Source organism: Macaca mulatta, chromosome 1 (genome assembly GCF_049350105.2).
Source record: "Macaca mulatta isolate MMU2019108-1 chromosome 1, T2T-MMU8v2.0, whole genome shotgun sequence".
Lineage (NCBI taxonomy): Eukaryota > Metazoa > Chordata > Mammalia > Primates > Cercopithecidae > Macaca > Macaca mulatta.
The window spans coordinates 163,493,666-163,509,795 of NC_133406.1; the positions used below are offsets into that span (position 1 = coordinate 163,493,666).

A 16,130-nucleotide genomic window follows, 5' to 3' on the forward strand; every position below is an offset into this window, starting at 1 on the left:
TTACAGTATGGATACGGCATGATTTAAGAGTCCACTGTCCACAGAATAATATATTTTGATGTTGTCTCTGGTGCAACATGGCATTAATTTTCTCTAGCTTTCTGAACTTTGATGTGCCTGAAGTCTGGTGATACAGGCAGGGTGGGGGACTGATGCCTGAGCCCCTCTTTGAGTACCCAGAGCTGGCTCTGGCTGAAAATAAAACAAGGTGGCCTCCATTGACTTCTGGGGCCCCCTCAAAATCTGAATTTGCTAGTTAGAGTTTTAATGTGCCTGGCACTTTTGGTGTTGCAGTAATAATGTTTAGAATCAATCTCTTAAACACCCCCATGGACAAGGCTTATTTTTGTTTCTCATTGAACTAATCTGTACTGAAGATACACTCTATGCCAGACACAATGACAAGTGCTAATGATACAAATGTGGATTGATACAGGGGACTCTTCTTAAGGAGCCTAGAGTCAAACAAAGGAGATGGACAAACCAATCAGTGAGATGGTACAGGGCAGAGGTAGACGGAGGCCCAGTGGGCCCAGTAGGTCTGACTCAGACAGGGCTAGGGAGAGCTGAGAAGGAAGGGCTGCTGTATCTGAAACAGTGAACTGAAGGATTAAGAGCATTGGCTCTTGAGCCCTGAAGATCATATTCAAATCCCAGCTCTGCTATTTATTTGCTCTATGACCATGGGCAGCTGTTTCATGTCTTTAAGCTTTCTACGTAAAATGGTGATATTAATGATGCTTACCTCATAAGATTATTATAAGGCTCAAGGAAATAATGCATGTGTTCATGTTAAGCACAGAGCCAGCATGAGGTATGTGCACAACAAATATCAGCCATTAATGTTATTAGTGAAGAGCTGGTGGGAAACCAGCCAGCTTAAGGAAGTAGGGGATGGGCAGTCCAAACTGAGGGCATAGGAACAGGTGTCTGTAGGGTGAGTTGCTTTACGAGTTTTTCAGTAAGGTTGAATAAACAAATAAACACATAAATCTGCATCAATAGAGAAGATGTGACTAAAGTGGTATGCAGAAGCCATAACTTGAAGGTCTTGTGTGCTAACATAGGGAGTGTGAACTCTTCTCAGAAAGAGGTCACTCAGGAGTTTTAAGTAACTCCCTGAAGTTAGATTTGTCATCTAGCAAGGCAGTCATGTTTGGAGAGGAAGACAAGAGTTGGAGAGAGCAGTCCAGGAGGCTATCGCAGTACGAAATGAAAGATGCTGCATGCCATTCAAATGACTTTGCGTCAGTTAGATTCTGCTAGATCTTGAATGAGATATGTCTGTCATCTGCCACCATGGCCATTTATATGTCCACCACTTCCATTTGTGGTTTTAAATATGAAATGTGATGCTATCTTTCTTCCTAAGAAGTCCATGGGCTTAATACTTTAAGTGGGTACCAGAAGTTTTCTTGCCAATGAATGACTCCTAGAAGTAACACTGGCCCGTTGGGTGAGATGAGAAGGCAGACCTCCAGGACAGCAGATGGGAAATGACTCTCCAGCCTACCCATACTTCCCCTTGGGGATCAGGCACTCACGGATTGCTTGGCTGTTTGCACCCCCAAGATATAATTCAGCTCTTCTCTCTCTGTCCCACTGCCTCCCCTCCCTCACACCATGCATATGACAGCTGACATTCTCTTTGGGACAATAAGAAGGTGATGATTCCACTCTCCTGAAAAGTGTGAAAGAGTTTGATTTAGATTGGAAAGCAGCATGGTTGTGTCTTAGACTAGAGGTTGTTAAAGTTCTTATTTGTCAAAGGATCTTCTGCTGAAAAGAAATCTTATACAATAGCCCGTATGCAAACAGAGCCAAGTGGGTCTGCCCCTGACCAAGTAGGGTGGAAGGGTCCAATATTCCTGTTGTCCTAGCTTCTTATCCGTGTGCCACCTGATAGAATCAGAGGAATGCAAGGACTTCTCTGAGTCTAGTTTGAAAGTTGGAGACAGATGGTCCAATAAAGCTCAGTGGGTCAGATGCTACTGACAGGCAGAGAGTGAACATCATCTCCCACTGGCACCTCGAGTAACCTTCTGTACCTCATGATTGAACTGTGGTCAAGTGAGTCTCAGGCGACTGAAGACAGAGACCCTGTCTCATTCATCTCTGGTTACCTGCCTGGTGCCCAACACGAGTTAGTGGAATGAATAAAAGGCTTGTGGTTTATTTAGTTAGTGACTTTTTTGAGGGTACTAATTGTGTTTTACGGTCTGAAATGGTTAATTTGCCCAAACTGAACAGTTGGCTCTCTTTTTGCTAAAATCTGCTCCATGTGGCTAGCTCTTCATTGCAGTGAGACACTGCGAACTTTAGGGAAGCTATAGAAAGGCTAGGCACACTTTGAGCAGCCCATGAGATGCCCTGAAAGGAGCTGGAGGCCACATAATGCCAGTTCCGTAAAATGCGCCAGTGAGTATCTACAATTGCAGATCAGTGAATCCCTTCACCCCATAACTTTCTGTGTACTGAACAGACCCTGGGACTTTGCTAAGCATTCTTCGTATATGACTTCATGCAATTATCATATAAACTCACAATGCAAGAGTTTATATGATAACTGTCATCACCATTTTGCAGGTAAGGCTTCTGAGATGCAGCATTAGGTAACTTGCCCAGTATCAGTCACTATGCCTCAGTGAGTTCAAGTAACTTTCTCAAGGTCAGAGTTTCTGAGAGGCAGAAATGGTTATTTTTATCCATACACAACACACTTTACTATAGCACTACAGAGAGCAGAGGACACAACCATTCATTCCCTTGATATTTATGAAGTATCTGCCATATGCCAGGAGAGTAAATATCTACTGTCCTGTGTTCTAGGTCTCAAACACTGAACTAAACACACAAAGCTCTGCTCTCAGGGAGGCTATATTCCAGTGGCCCCAGCCAGTGTGAGCTCTGCCACCTCACAAAACCATCCACAACCATTTTTGGCCCTGGCGATAGCTTACCTCCTTAAGCCATGGAGCTCATGATACATGCACCATGTTTTCAGCCCCTAATAGTTCTCTGCTTCTTTCAAAATAAATATAAAAGAGGGAATGGTCAGATGAGTAGCAGACTACCATACCAGTTGCTTTTCCATTCTCTGGTGGTGAGGAAGGTACTGTTTACAGACTCATTTGACTCTTAGATGAAGATTGCAAAAGCTGCCTCTTTTTATAGTCACATGGTAAGTGGCTTTGCTGTGTTCTTTATATTCTAGCATGGTTAAGGCTTATTATAAGCTTCCAGGAGGCAAGGATCTGTGTCTTCTTCTTTGAAGCCCCCTTAAGTTTTTTTTTTTTTTTTTTTGGGGGGGGACAGAGCCTCACTTTGTCGCCCAGGCTGGAGGGCAGTGGAACGATCTCGGCTCACTGCATCCTCCGCCTCCCAGATTCAAGCAATTCTCATGCCTCAACCACCCGAGTAGCTGGGATTACAGGTGCACACCATCATGCCTGGCTAATTTTTCTATTTTTTGTAGAGACAGGGTTTCGCCATGTTGGCCAGGCTGGTCTTGAACTCCTGAGCTTAAGCAATTTGCTTGCCTCAGCCTCCCAAAGTGCTGGGATTACAGCCATGAACCACCACGCCCAGCCCCCTGCTCAAAATTCTTGGTATCTTTCAGGGAAACTCTCAAGTGCTTGGGATAATGTTAATAATATAAATTATTTTACATATCTTATTAATATTAATGATATTGATACTCTTTCCTGAATACTGTGTGCTAGGAGCTGCATCCAACACTCTACATCTATTATCTCATTTAATTCTCACCATGACCTGCTTATTCTTCTTCTTATTTTCTTATACCCATTTTACAAACAAGGAAAACAAGGCTCAAGGCCCCACAATTCGAAACTGGATGCCCGGTGGTCCAGTCAACATGTCCTGGAAATGCAGATGAATGGAACGGGGGAATTCATCTGTGCCACTCCTGGTCTTCTTTCTTACCCTTCCTTAAATAGGCTTTATGACTGAGCAGGAAGCTGTCTCCAGCACTGAACCCTTCCTCCACATGACACTCTCCACTTCTCTGACAGAACTTGGGCATAGGGGTCCTTTTGAAGAGTTCTTGCTGAAACCGTCTTGTGCAAACAACTATCAAACCTTTGGGGATGATGGCTTAGGAAGAGAAACACGGAGCCAGTGGCAATATATAAAGCATTGACATTATCTTAATTTCTTTGTTATTATTTTCCATAAATTGTTTCCATCCTACCGTACATGAAGTCATGATGAACTAACTCTGAGTAGGAGAAATGACAGGTTAACTTGCCTTTCATTTGTTTTCCATAATAAATGGAATATTTCCTTGAACACTTGAAGTCATTAACATTTCAATTTATTCATGCTTTTTCTTTCTGGCATCCTAATGGCAATATTGCTTAATTATATCTGCTGTATAACCATCAACGTTGATGGCTCTTTGCATGCCCATAAGTACCATTCTCACTGTCTCTGTTAGCCTGTTGGTTTGAGGAGGCGGTTTGCTTTTTTATGCCATTCTACTTACTTTTTTGAGTATAGATTGTTAAGCAGGGACACTGGGCCAGTGAATTAAGTGAGGCAGCACTGGGTGAGGATCCAAGCTAACTTGCCTTGTGCTTGCCATGTACTTACTAGGCGCTGTTCCAAGCATTTCACATGTATTAGCTTATTTACTCTGCCTACAGGCCTTTGAGGCAGAGTCTATTATTATCACATCCACGTCTATGGATGAGGAAGCTGAGACCTAGAGACACTAAGTGACTTGTTCAAGGTCGTACTAGGTGGGTAAGTGACCAGGCCAGGCTTTACACCTGTGTAGCCTAGCCCCAGCATTTCTGACCCTGACCTTACATCAAAGGTCTGCTCTGTCTGTACTTCTCTCTCCTTCTTTGTGGCCTGAGTCTTCCATATCAATTAGTATTGTTGCTGTGTTGGATCTTTGGGTTAAAAAGACAGAAAAGTGGCAAAATGGTAATGGGATGATTAGATGCTGTTTCTCATCTTTGCTTTAAACCTCCAAATTGCAGCTTTTGCCTAAAGACTCATGGCCTTCAAGACGTTGTTAGAAAAAAGAAACAAATAAAACACCAGATGGTGTAAGTAAGCACGCATTTTAAAAAGCAAGTTTAAAATGACCCCCACCCCAGCTTTTGCCATTTGAAGATCAGGATTCAGGCCACATGCAGGCCATCAGGCATTCCCAAAAACTAGGATATTTTCTGGGATTTCTGGCCTCACTATTTTAAATTACAGGTGAGTTTTCAAGCAGGCTTCCAAAAATCAGGCCCTGAATATTGCCGAGTGCATCTGTGGTATGCCCTGAACTCTGCCTGGGCACATGCCAGGAGGAAAGTTAAGGTGGCAGCAGAGATGTGTGCATGTTCCCATTAAAATGACACCTCAAATTAATTATGCCTTTGCTTTTGGCCTTAGAAGTGCAAGCCCAGGCCACTGATGTGGTAAGGGAAGGAGGCTCAGAGGAATATTTTAATTTTAGAAAAAAGGTCTTACTGTCAACGGAATTGCTCTCTTTAATTCATTAAAAAATTATCACATTCCTTTGAAATGAGAGTAAAACTAATATTTCTTAATACTTGCTCATCGTTAATATTATGCCAATTATTGCATTACTTTTGGCTGATAAATATTCAGAGGATAAATGAAGCCCACAAGATGGATTTATTCTCCAGCAGTACAAATAAAAACTTTCAATATTTTATATCACATAATTAAATGCTGTTTGTTGTTTCTAGAATGAGAACTTGGGACATGCTAATTAATTGCTTCAAGAAGATAGTTAGACATGTTTCATGGTTGATATTCAGAATCAGATATTTATAAACCCTGCACAACACGGCTGATGATTTACACTTGCAGAATAAATCCTACCTGCAGAAGTCTGGGGGCACCATGCCATAAACATTGATCCTGTCACAGAGCTCCAGTGCAATTGTCATTGTGAACCAGCCAGTGCTGAGCCAAGTGTTGGATATCTTCCTGGAAGGAACAATAATTAAGTCTGCAAGCTGATAAAGTAACCATTATACCCACTACCATCTTTAATTCTTTCTGGAGTAAGGCTAACTATAAACAGAGTCTCTCCCTCTCTCCCTCCATTTGGTAAATATCTGGAACTTTGCCAAATTGACATCTCTTACTAACATCACCATATTCCACAGTACAGTCATAATTGATGTTGATGCTCATGTTGAATTTGTGACAATAAAAGATGCTCAAGGGACTTCTGCATCATCAAAGATGATGATCGGTGTTTCAGTGTTTAAGTGTATATGTTACCACAACTCAATTTCTTATGACAGTCCCCGTTTAACAACTCTTTCTTAACAAGAACACTTGAGTAACTAGAAATTCTCCTTGTTCGCCAAACAGGCTAGATAATGAGTAGCTTATTAAATATAAATAAACATGCACATGTATTTATCTATTAATCAATTGGTTGATTGACTGAACTTAGGGTGAAAGCTTGCCTTCAAGTAGACTAACACCAACATCTTGATTGAATGTCTTTCCATAAGAAGGGTACACTCAATTGGATATGGGCTAATGACCAGAGGAAAAGAGCCACAGGAATGCTTCTATTTAACTGAATATTTGCTTCATTTTACATATAAGAAAATTTTTATTAGGAGACCAATAATTGACAAAATTTAAGGAATGAACTGGTGCACCCCACCGTTCATTAATTTTCCCATTCAGACATCTGTAATGAGCTTCTACCATATGCTACGCCTTAGGATAACTGTGGAGACATAACGCCAAGGTCTAATTTGACCCTGTGAGAATGACTCAGCCTACCATGCTACACTGCTGTGGATATTAATTTCAATTCTTCGGGGGTTGCTGCTTTTACTTTTCCTTCAGTGCTTACGGCATGCCTCATTAGCCAGTTTCAAACACCTTATCCCCAAGGTCAGACTGTCTGACTTTGCCCAGCCATAGCACCATTTGTGATGTGATTAACAGAGGTGCAGGAAGGCTTTTCTATTTGCACTGTGTAGCACCCATCCTTGAGAAGAAGGAAAACCTTCTGTCAATCAGTTTGCATCATTATTTCCATTTCATATAAGGACCAAAAAAGAAAGAGAGAGAGAGAGAGAGAGAAAAAGGACATTTTGAAGGAGTCCTTCATTTTGTCCAATACCTGACAGCATGGGTGGCTTAGTTATCCCTGAGGATCATGGCTTCAACTTTCTATTTCTTAAGCCCTTTGGTCATTCATTCCCCTATTCCATTGTATTTTGACCTGGTAACATCCCAGGAAGCACATTTAAAAGCTCCTGGGAATAACATGGGCTGAACCTTACCTGTTTCTATCATAACCAGCTGGATGACCTGAGGCAAGTTATTGTTGATCTTTGACCCTTCATTTCTTATCTGTAAAGGAGGCATAGGAATCTCTGTCCCTGGGCTATTTGAGAGCTAAATGAGCAAGCATGCATGAAAAGCACCAAGCTTGCTGTGTTGATACATTGACATCTCTTCCTCCTCTTTTAGTTGCGAAGTTGAGCAAACAAGGTAAATAATTTCACCATTCCTTTCAGTGCTTTTTAGCAACCGTGAAGAAAATTCTTCCAACACCCTGCTACTGGGGGCTGTGTAGGGGCCACCATCAGTAGTCAGGGCAGGAATTAGGAAATTCAGAAACCTTCAGCCTACATTTGGTATTAATGATTTTCCTTCTTTCTCACGAAGGCTATATATTCATAAGACCTTTGAGACTGAAGGAGCTGGGACGGAGTAGAGCTGACTGAATGGCAAAGAGCAAGAAGAGGAAGTGGCTTCCCTTAAGTTACAGGCTGTTTTCACCTATGGGCCATGACAATGCACTGGCCATGTGTTCTAGACCTAATCCGGGTGAGTGAATAACTGGGAGGATGTGGAACCCAGGAAGAGGATGACAGCTCACTTACAGCTTCAGGAGCCTAATCTGGGAATCATACTTATACTCCCTCTGTTTTTAGAGCTATTGGACACATGAAGGGGGACTTTCTCCAGGGGCAGAAACTCTCCCATAACTCTGGTTCTGTTTTATGTGATGTAGTAGAGATCATAAACCACAGCCTGAATACAGGAGGATGTGGCTGCACAGGAAAAGGCTTTGTGGGTAAAATGGGGAGAAGAATGCAAGGTAGAGGACGAAAGAAACTAAAGTGAAGAGTTCTTTAAAGTGACACTTAAAATTCCCCAGACTTCCTAAACAACAGCCTTTTGGGGTCACGTGCTATAGAAATGTAACATTTTGTGCTGTCTTTCTAAAACTCTTTGTTGAACTCTTTTTCTAACAAAGGAATATCTACTGTTTTTATACTTAATCAGCTGTAATGAAAGAATATGAAGAGCTGTCATGTGCTTATTAGGGAAAATTATCAGATATTCTTTTATATGATGAAGTAACACACTGAGCTGATAATTCTATAGTGCACACTAAATTACAATTAAGGGCCTTTCTGCTCCACCAGAATCTCATTTATAATCTCTATGGAAATATTCTTCCTGCAGTTATTTCATTTATGCTTCCTTTATCTAATTACTATAATATTGGTTCTGAATCATATTTTCCTAATGTACCCTTATTCAATTATAAAGTTATTTTCAAGTACAGTTACTTTTTAATATCAAAGAATACCACTTGGCCATCTTAAGTCATTTGTCATACTTCTTAACTGCAGATTGTTCCTGAGCCACTTATTTCTCCACTTTTAGGGAGGGTGAAACTTCTATCAATCACAATCCATTAAATGACTCTATTTCTTCAAAATATTCACCCAAAAGGAAAGTCCTGATCATGACATCTGCAAGTTAGATATTCTGCACTTTATGTATCAGATGCTACTGTTTTGTTGGATTTCAAGAGAAGCATGCATTGAGAAATACCGTTACACCCTAAATGTTTTAGGTTTTAATTTACAGAAATAGTTTTGTCCCGAAGGGCCATTTCTGACTTGTTTCTTTCAGCTTGGAGCAGGCTACAGGTTAAGAATATTAAGTCAATAGAGTATTGGCTTCTTTAAGATGGTTTCCTGAAGGCAAGAGGCACAAAGTTTCTGGAAGCAGCAGTGTACTCTGGCATCCTCCACATTCATAAGTGTGATTCCCCTGAGTAGGACTACGTGGACCCTGGCAGACGGACGTCTGTGGAAAGAGGCCCACCAGCCCCTCCACAAAGCTTTGGCTCCCTCCTTACCAACCAGGAAGACCAGGAAGAAAGACCGGGTGAGAAAAAGCTTCTCATTGGTCAGAATTTAGTGAATTTAGTGAGCAGGATATGCCTTACTGTGAGATGGCTTCCTAAAGATCCTGAGTGGCCAAAGGGTATGATGACTTAGTATCTAACTTATCAGCTTAAAATGATTTCTTAAGGAGTCCAGAGCAACGTTTAATTATACTAAATAGCTAACACTGCGGCAGTGTTTTAGGAATCCTTATTTAGCAATCAACCATTAAACTACAAAGAGAGAAGTGTTTTCCGTTGAGACAGTTTCTACTTATTTCGGATTTTTCAACAAGTAAAAAATGAAACGAAATAACTCCCCTCCTTCTTGATTCCTTGTAAAATGTTTTCTTGATTAAATAACTCATTCAAATGAGTGACAGTCTCTCTTATCTGTGAGTTGCAAAGGTCAATGCACGACTGGATTTTGTGGCAGCTGGCGATGATCAGAATCCCCAACGTGATCTGCTGGCTGGGCTACCCATGGTGTCTGCTGGGCCTTCCAGGGAGAAAGGCCGCAGTACCAACAGCCAGCTCTTCCTCCTTCCTCCACCAGACCCATGCCCACTCCTGCCTGGGCCAGCCCTTGACTAGTCACAAGGTTTCTAGGATTTAAAAACTATTTAGCTCTTCTACACAAAGAATTTGGGGGTACTGGATTTAAGTCTTTCTTTGAGACTATTCTCTAATAATGAGTTGCTAGCCAAATAATGGATTTATTACTTTATATTCTTTATTGCATTTATCATATCACTTTATTTAAAAAAAATTTTATGAGATGGGATCTTGCTATATTGCTCATACTGGATTTGAACTCCTGGGCTCAAGTCATCTTCCTGCCTCAGCCTCCCAAGTAGCTGGGATTATAGGCATGCACCACTAAGTCTGACTCTCCTTTAGTTTAAAGATAAGCAATTGACTCAGTAACAATTTTTGTAAGAGGGATAAATTACAACATAAATGTATAACAGTACAGGTTTTAGAATTAAAGAAATGAGGTAATTTGATTATTAGACCAGTCCCTCCAGTGATTGGTAGTCACTATCCCCTTTTCACAGTAAGGTCACTGAGACTCTAAAAGATTGGATAACTTGTCCAGGTCCTCACAACTAGAGAGTGACAGAGCCAGAGTTCCAACCCAGAGCTGTACTCTCTAGTGGCCCTTGATTCTTCATTGTCCTTTCTTCACCTAGATTTGTCCAGCTGACGTCTTTTCACCTCTCTTCTTCACCTTGTGTCACCCCCACCCCCAAGTTCTCCTGACTGCAGCCACAGGGGGCTTTTCTCCAACCCACTGCATGTTCTCTCACACCTGATTCCCCGGACCTCCAGGGAGGTTTCTCCCTCCCGCTCCCAGATCCTTTACTTTATCCAAGACTTGTTGCCCTGGGTCTCAGCTTATGTATATCTTTTTGAGAAAGCATTTTCCTCATCTCCCAGACCAGTAATTTCCAAAATCTTTCAACCTATAGTGAAAAATACATTTTTACATCGTGATTGAGGCACACACACACACAGTTTTAATTTCATTTTCTAAAGTGTGTAATTCAGTGATATTTATTTTACATTCACAGGACTGTGCAACCATCACCACTAATTTCAGAACATTTTCATCACTTGGAGAAGAAATCCCTATCCATCTATCTCCATCTCTATCAAACCGAAATAAAAGTTTCATGAAACAATACCTTGCCTAACTTACTGTGTGGGATGAATGCTGATAATATATTTTCTATTCTACTCTGTTCCATTTTATCCCATTCTTCCCATTACTTTAGAAAAAAATCTTTCAGTGCCTCGCTACATTGATTTCATGTCTTAATATGGAGTTGTAGCTAACAGTTTGGGTTTCCACGGACTGGGGCCCAGGGCATGTCTACAGCACCATTTTCTTCCCTCACAAGACCCTCAGTGCACTGGTTACTACTTGGTAAGTGTCCAAGACTTTATATACTTGGAGGGTGGGCTCTTGTGTTTGACTGTTTCCCTAGGACCAAGCAGTGCTGAGCAAGTAGTGGGCACTCAATAAATATTGGTTGACTAAATAAATGTTTGCCTTTGATGGAAAAAAAAAACCCACACACTTTTTTTTTTGGTAAGTGTTCATGCAAGTAAACTGAAATGCAATAAAACTGTTATATTGCACTTTTAACCAATGAAGGCCAGTAGCTGTGTAGCCTCTTCCTCAAAAATAAGGCCCTGAAATATCCATATAATTATCTCCATGCTTCTTTTCACTTTGCCTTGTAAAGTCAGCTTGAGCAGCCCAGTCACACAGAGGACCCTACAAGTGAACTCTAGCAATGACATGAGCAGTGGAGCCCACAACAAAAACCTGTAGCAAAAGCTTTGCTTTGGGTGAGTCAGCCAACGATGACTTATCCTCACCCTCCCCTGCATCTTCTTCCCTGTGCCTTTGTACCTGTCTTTGCCAGTCTCCTGCTTGAAGAGCTCATCAAACTGCAGCATCTTGTGGCGAGTAATCATGAAGGCCTTCAGCCGGGGCAGCACCTGGCTCAGGAGATGCAGGTTGTTGTAGACCTGGCCCTTGCCGTCCCGCCGCATGTAGCTGCTGGGGCCCCAGAAGATGAACACGGTACCCTGGCTCACGTTGAGCAGGTCGTGGCGGTTGCGGAGGATCCTCTGGATGCTGGAATGCGCGATGACCCTCAGGCTGGTGCGATTGCCCACGTCGCGCCCATAGCCGCGTGTGGGGGCGTCGTTCATGCGGATGACACACTCTGTCTGGTCAATCTGGGAGCCTTGCCGACTGTGTAGCAGATGCCCTGAGCTGGTCACCAGGGCACAGTCCCTGCAGTGCATTTTCAGGGGCTGGAAGGCAGGGGGAGAAGGACACTGTCAGGGGCAAAGGGCTTAACCCTCACTCAGTACCAGCAGGCTACTTCCCTGCCTTGGGAGAAGGGCACCCATCTCTCCTCTCCTCCCCGTCATGTCAGAGTATATCCCTTCTGCTGTTACTTTATGGACCCTAGTGTTCTTTTCCAAATGGGTGACAGGGAACACTGGACAAGAGCAAAAGGGAGTTAGCACCGATCTGTGAAACACTGGACTAAGGGCTTTACTGATATTAAATAACCAAATCGACACATCAACCCAGCAAGGTTGCTCTCGTGGTCATTTTACAGATGAAGATACTCAAGCATACAGATGTTAACAAATTTGTCCAAAGTTGCCTTGTATTCCTAGCAAGTAATAAAGTCGTGCTTTTAGCTTTCAAAACTAGGTATTTTTGAGTCCAAAGTTACTCCCAAGTTGAAGCAAAGACTATCCTGCAAATTGCTGTGAAACTAGTTGTGATGCTCTTAACTCACCTTATTGAAAGTTAAACACTGATTAGAATTCTTGGATGCTGTACAAATATGTTTATCCTAAATAAACATCAACTAAGCATCATATGGGAAATGACATGCTGATTGTAACTCCTTAGAGGCCATAATTTTGAAATGACAATTAGGATTGCTTCTTCTATTTTAACGGATGAGGAAGAGAAACTCAGTTGTCCCATTTTCGTAAACATAAAGAAAGCCTCAAGCTCAGAGGCACAGACCTCATCTAGGAATTGCAGGGCCTAGGTTCTTCTCTCATCTGCAGTGAATACGCATCCTGGCGAAGTTCTGGCTGGGACATGGTGTTCACCAAAGACAACTCCAATGGCAGCGCTCAGTTCAATGCCCTGAACCAATGATTTGCTTTCAAAACACCTACATCCTAACAAATTAAACATTCCCGTGTTCATGTTTAATGAGCAATATTTCTAGTTGCTGTTTGAAGATAATGTAATTAGGACCTGAAGCCAAGGCCAGAAAATGTACAAGAAAATGACAATCAAGATGTTCTGAAGGCATGTTGCATTGTTAGACTTTTTCCAGAGCCTATGCCCTTCTCTGTTAACTTTGAACAGGACACGCTGGCTTCCTTCACTGTCTCAGGAAATTGAATCCAACTTAGTACTGCATATATTCAGCTTTGTGTTTACTTTGGGAGTTTCCTGAGACATGGCTGTGTCTTCAGAACTACACTGAGAGCACCTCAGGGCAGCCAGCTTCCCTCGCCTTGTGGTGCCTCAAAGCATCAGCTCTGGGATGTAGCTTTGAGCTGCATCTGGGATGGGCCCAGCCTTGCTTCCACCACCTACTAGCTATGGGACCTTGGCAAGTCACTAACCTTGACAAGTCTCAGTTTTCTCATCTCTAACTGAGGTTAAAACCTCACTCTACTATGGTAGAATAAAAAAAATTAAGATACATACAGTATTAGATTGAGCCCTTTGAAACTGCCAATATTTGGCCTGCAAAAATAGCAACTGCATGTGATTGAACCTTTAGCATAGGATTGTCACAGAGATCATTCAATAAATGATAGGTGCTATCAGGATTATTGGTCAGTGTGGAGCCTTTTGCTCCTGTCCAGTGTTCCCTATCACCCATTTAGAAGAGAATGCAGGGGTCCATAAAGTAATTGTACAATAAGTACTCATGATATCAGCACTGAACACTTAGGGTTTATAATTGATGCAGGGCTTATGAAATGGAGGTTCTACCATTGCAAATTTTCATAATTCCCCCAACATCTAATTACTCTTACATGTCAGGCACTGTGCTAGGCAGTCAGAATGCAAAAATGGGGCAAACAGCCTTGAAAGCTTACACTTTAGTGAGGGACAGTGGTCAGTAAAGGAGGACAATACAGTGTGACACAGTATGAGGACAGGAGGCCCTGCTGAAGTCTGAGTAAGGGGCTGTTGAGAACTCAGCAAAGCTGGGGGCACAAAGGAAAACAGTGGCCAATCAGCTAATATTTATTGAGTGCTTTTCGGCCACAACTGTGTTAGGCACTGTTCTGATTTTTTATAAATATCATTGCATTAATCCTTCAACTAATACTCTAAGATACTATATTATCGCTCTCATTTTACAAACGAGAGTATTGAAAGATAGAAAAATGAAGCAATTTGCTCAAGATCACACTGTAAGGCGGTGGCAGTGTTGAAATTTGAGCCTCAAAACCCCGACGGCAGAGACAAAGGGATTCACCGTTATGACAACACAGTAGTACAGCAGAATAAGCAGAATCAGTGTGATGGGATGTTTTCTCACCTCCCTGCCTCTTTCCTCCCTCTTAGAAACACAGTGATGCTATGTTTTAATCAGTAGTGTTGTTACCACTCTGAGGACACTGGGCTCAGGGGATGCAGTAAAGTGACAAGAATCTTCTACCAAATACCTCCATTCCTTTGAGGATCATTTGAAATAGATTCATCTAACTACAACATTAAGTACATGGTGCTGAAATGTGGTTGAGACCAAACCTTCTTCAGGAAGAACCACATTCCAGATGTCCAGAAGGTGACCCCTGTTCCCCTCAGAAAACTACCGAAACCTGGAGTAAGGAGTCCTGAATCCCTGGGCGAACTGTTGGGATGAGAGGCAATTTCAGTGGCCAAAACATGGAGGAAATGCTTAACTTTCCTTTCCCTTATTTTACTTGCACATCCCATACATAAATGATGAAGAGGGAAGAGTTCCATGATAATTTATTCAATGGTGAAATTCCTATTATGTACCAGGCACTGAACCTGGTGCTACAGATATTAGGTTAGTGCAAAACTAATTGCCATTAAAAGCATGCCCCAAACCACAACTACTTTTGCACCAACCTTAATAACACAATAGAAGAGCATACAGTCGGCTGGGTGCGGTGGCTCATGCCTGTAATCCCAGCACTTTGGGAGGCCGAGGCGGGTGGATCACGAGGTCAGGCGATCGAGACCATCCTGGCTAACACAGTGAAACCCATCTCTATGCAAAATACAAAAAAATTAGCTGGGCATGGTGGTGGGCACCTGTAGTCCCAGTTACTTGGGAGGCTGAGGCAAGAGAATGGCATGAACCTGGAAGGCAGAGCTTGCAGTGAGCCGAGACTGTGCCACTGTGCTCCAGCCTGGGCAACAGAGCGGGACTCCTTCTCGAAAAAAAAAAACAACAAAAAAACCAAAACATACAGTCTAGGTTGAGGGTGCCCCCAGAAAAACCATGACAGGACTATGCTGTAAGTGCTATAATGCAATTAGGCACAAGGGGCCATGAGACCAAAGAGGAGGGAACATTTAAGCCTATTCAGAAGAGCCAGAGAGGTGGGAGAACAACCAGGAAAGGATTACGTAATGGAAACCAGCAGAAGAGACGATTTTAAAAAGGAGCAAGTAGTCAACAGTGTCATAGGACAAGATTTGGGGAGTGGGCTTTGGATTTGGTGACTTTGGCCAAAATAGTCTCAGCTGAACAGAAGTGACAGAGTCTGATTGTGGTTGGATTGAGGAAATACAGACTACAGTTGACTGCAAAGAGTTGATAGAGGGTTGACAGTGGAGCATGGCAGGACTGACTTTGACACTAAATACTTGTGGCCAGACAACATTGATTTGTTCATTCATTCTAAAGACTGTCACTGAGGACTCAATACACCCCTGAGGTTCTGTGTAACTCAGCACATTTGCTTAATAAGGTTGCTTTGTAAATTCATCCCAGTGGACCCTAAGGCCATGGGAAGCTGCTTTTTCTCATCATGCTCACCTAGAATTATCCTGAATTTTCCGGTTTGATCTATAATTTTATTATAGTCATTATTACTAGGGAAAACATTCTGAAGAAAGGTCCCAGAAGCATCTCTTTCCCCTTAATTAATTTTTCTGCTTCGATTCTCAGAACAGAGACTGGTTAGCAGGTGAAGCACATCGCCTTCGGGGTCTTCCAAGGACCTGGTGCTTTTTCTTTCTCTTTGCCCACAGAAGGCCAACTGAACACTCTTTCAGAGAAGGCCAAGTTTCCTGACCTTGCCATACTGACCCTCTGTGATTACTGGGCACCACCAGAACATGCCAGGTCAGCCCAGTTCT

At 42.3% G+C, this 16,130-nt stretch overlaps 1 protein-coding gene across 1 annotated transcript in view; it reads right to left on the reverse strand.

Annotated features, from left to right (window-relative positions):
• ST6GALNAC5 (ST6 N-acetylgalactosaminide alpha-2,6-sialyltransferase 5) overlaps window positions 1-16,130 on the reverse strand; it is a 188,207-nt gene that overhangs the window by 9,405 nt on the left and 162,672 nt on the right. The window contains exons 3-4 of the mRNA XM_001102189.5: window positions 11,637-12,046; window positions 5,872-5,979 (exon numbers count right to left, since the gene is read on the reverse strand). Coding sequence (XP_001102189.1) covers window positions 5,872-5,979; window positions 11,637-12,046 — 518 coding nt within the window. The remainder of the gene's footprint in view (window positions 1-5,871; window positions 5,980-11,636; window positions 12,047-16,130) is intronic.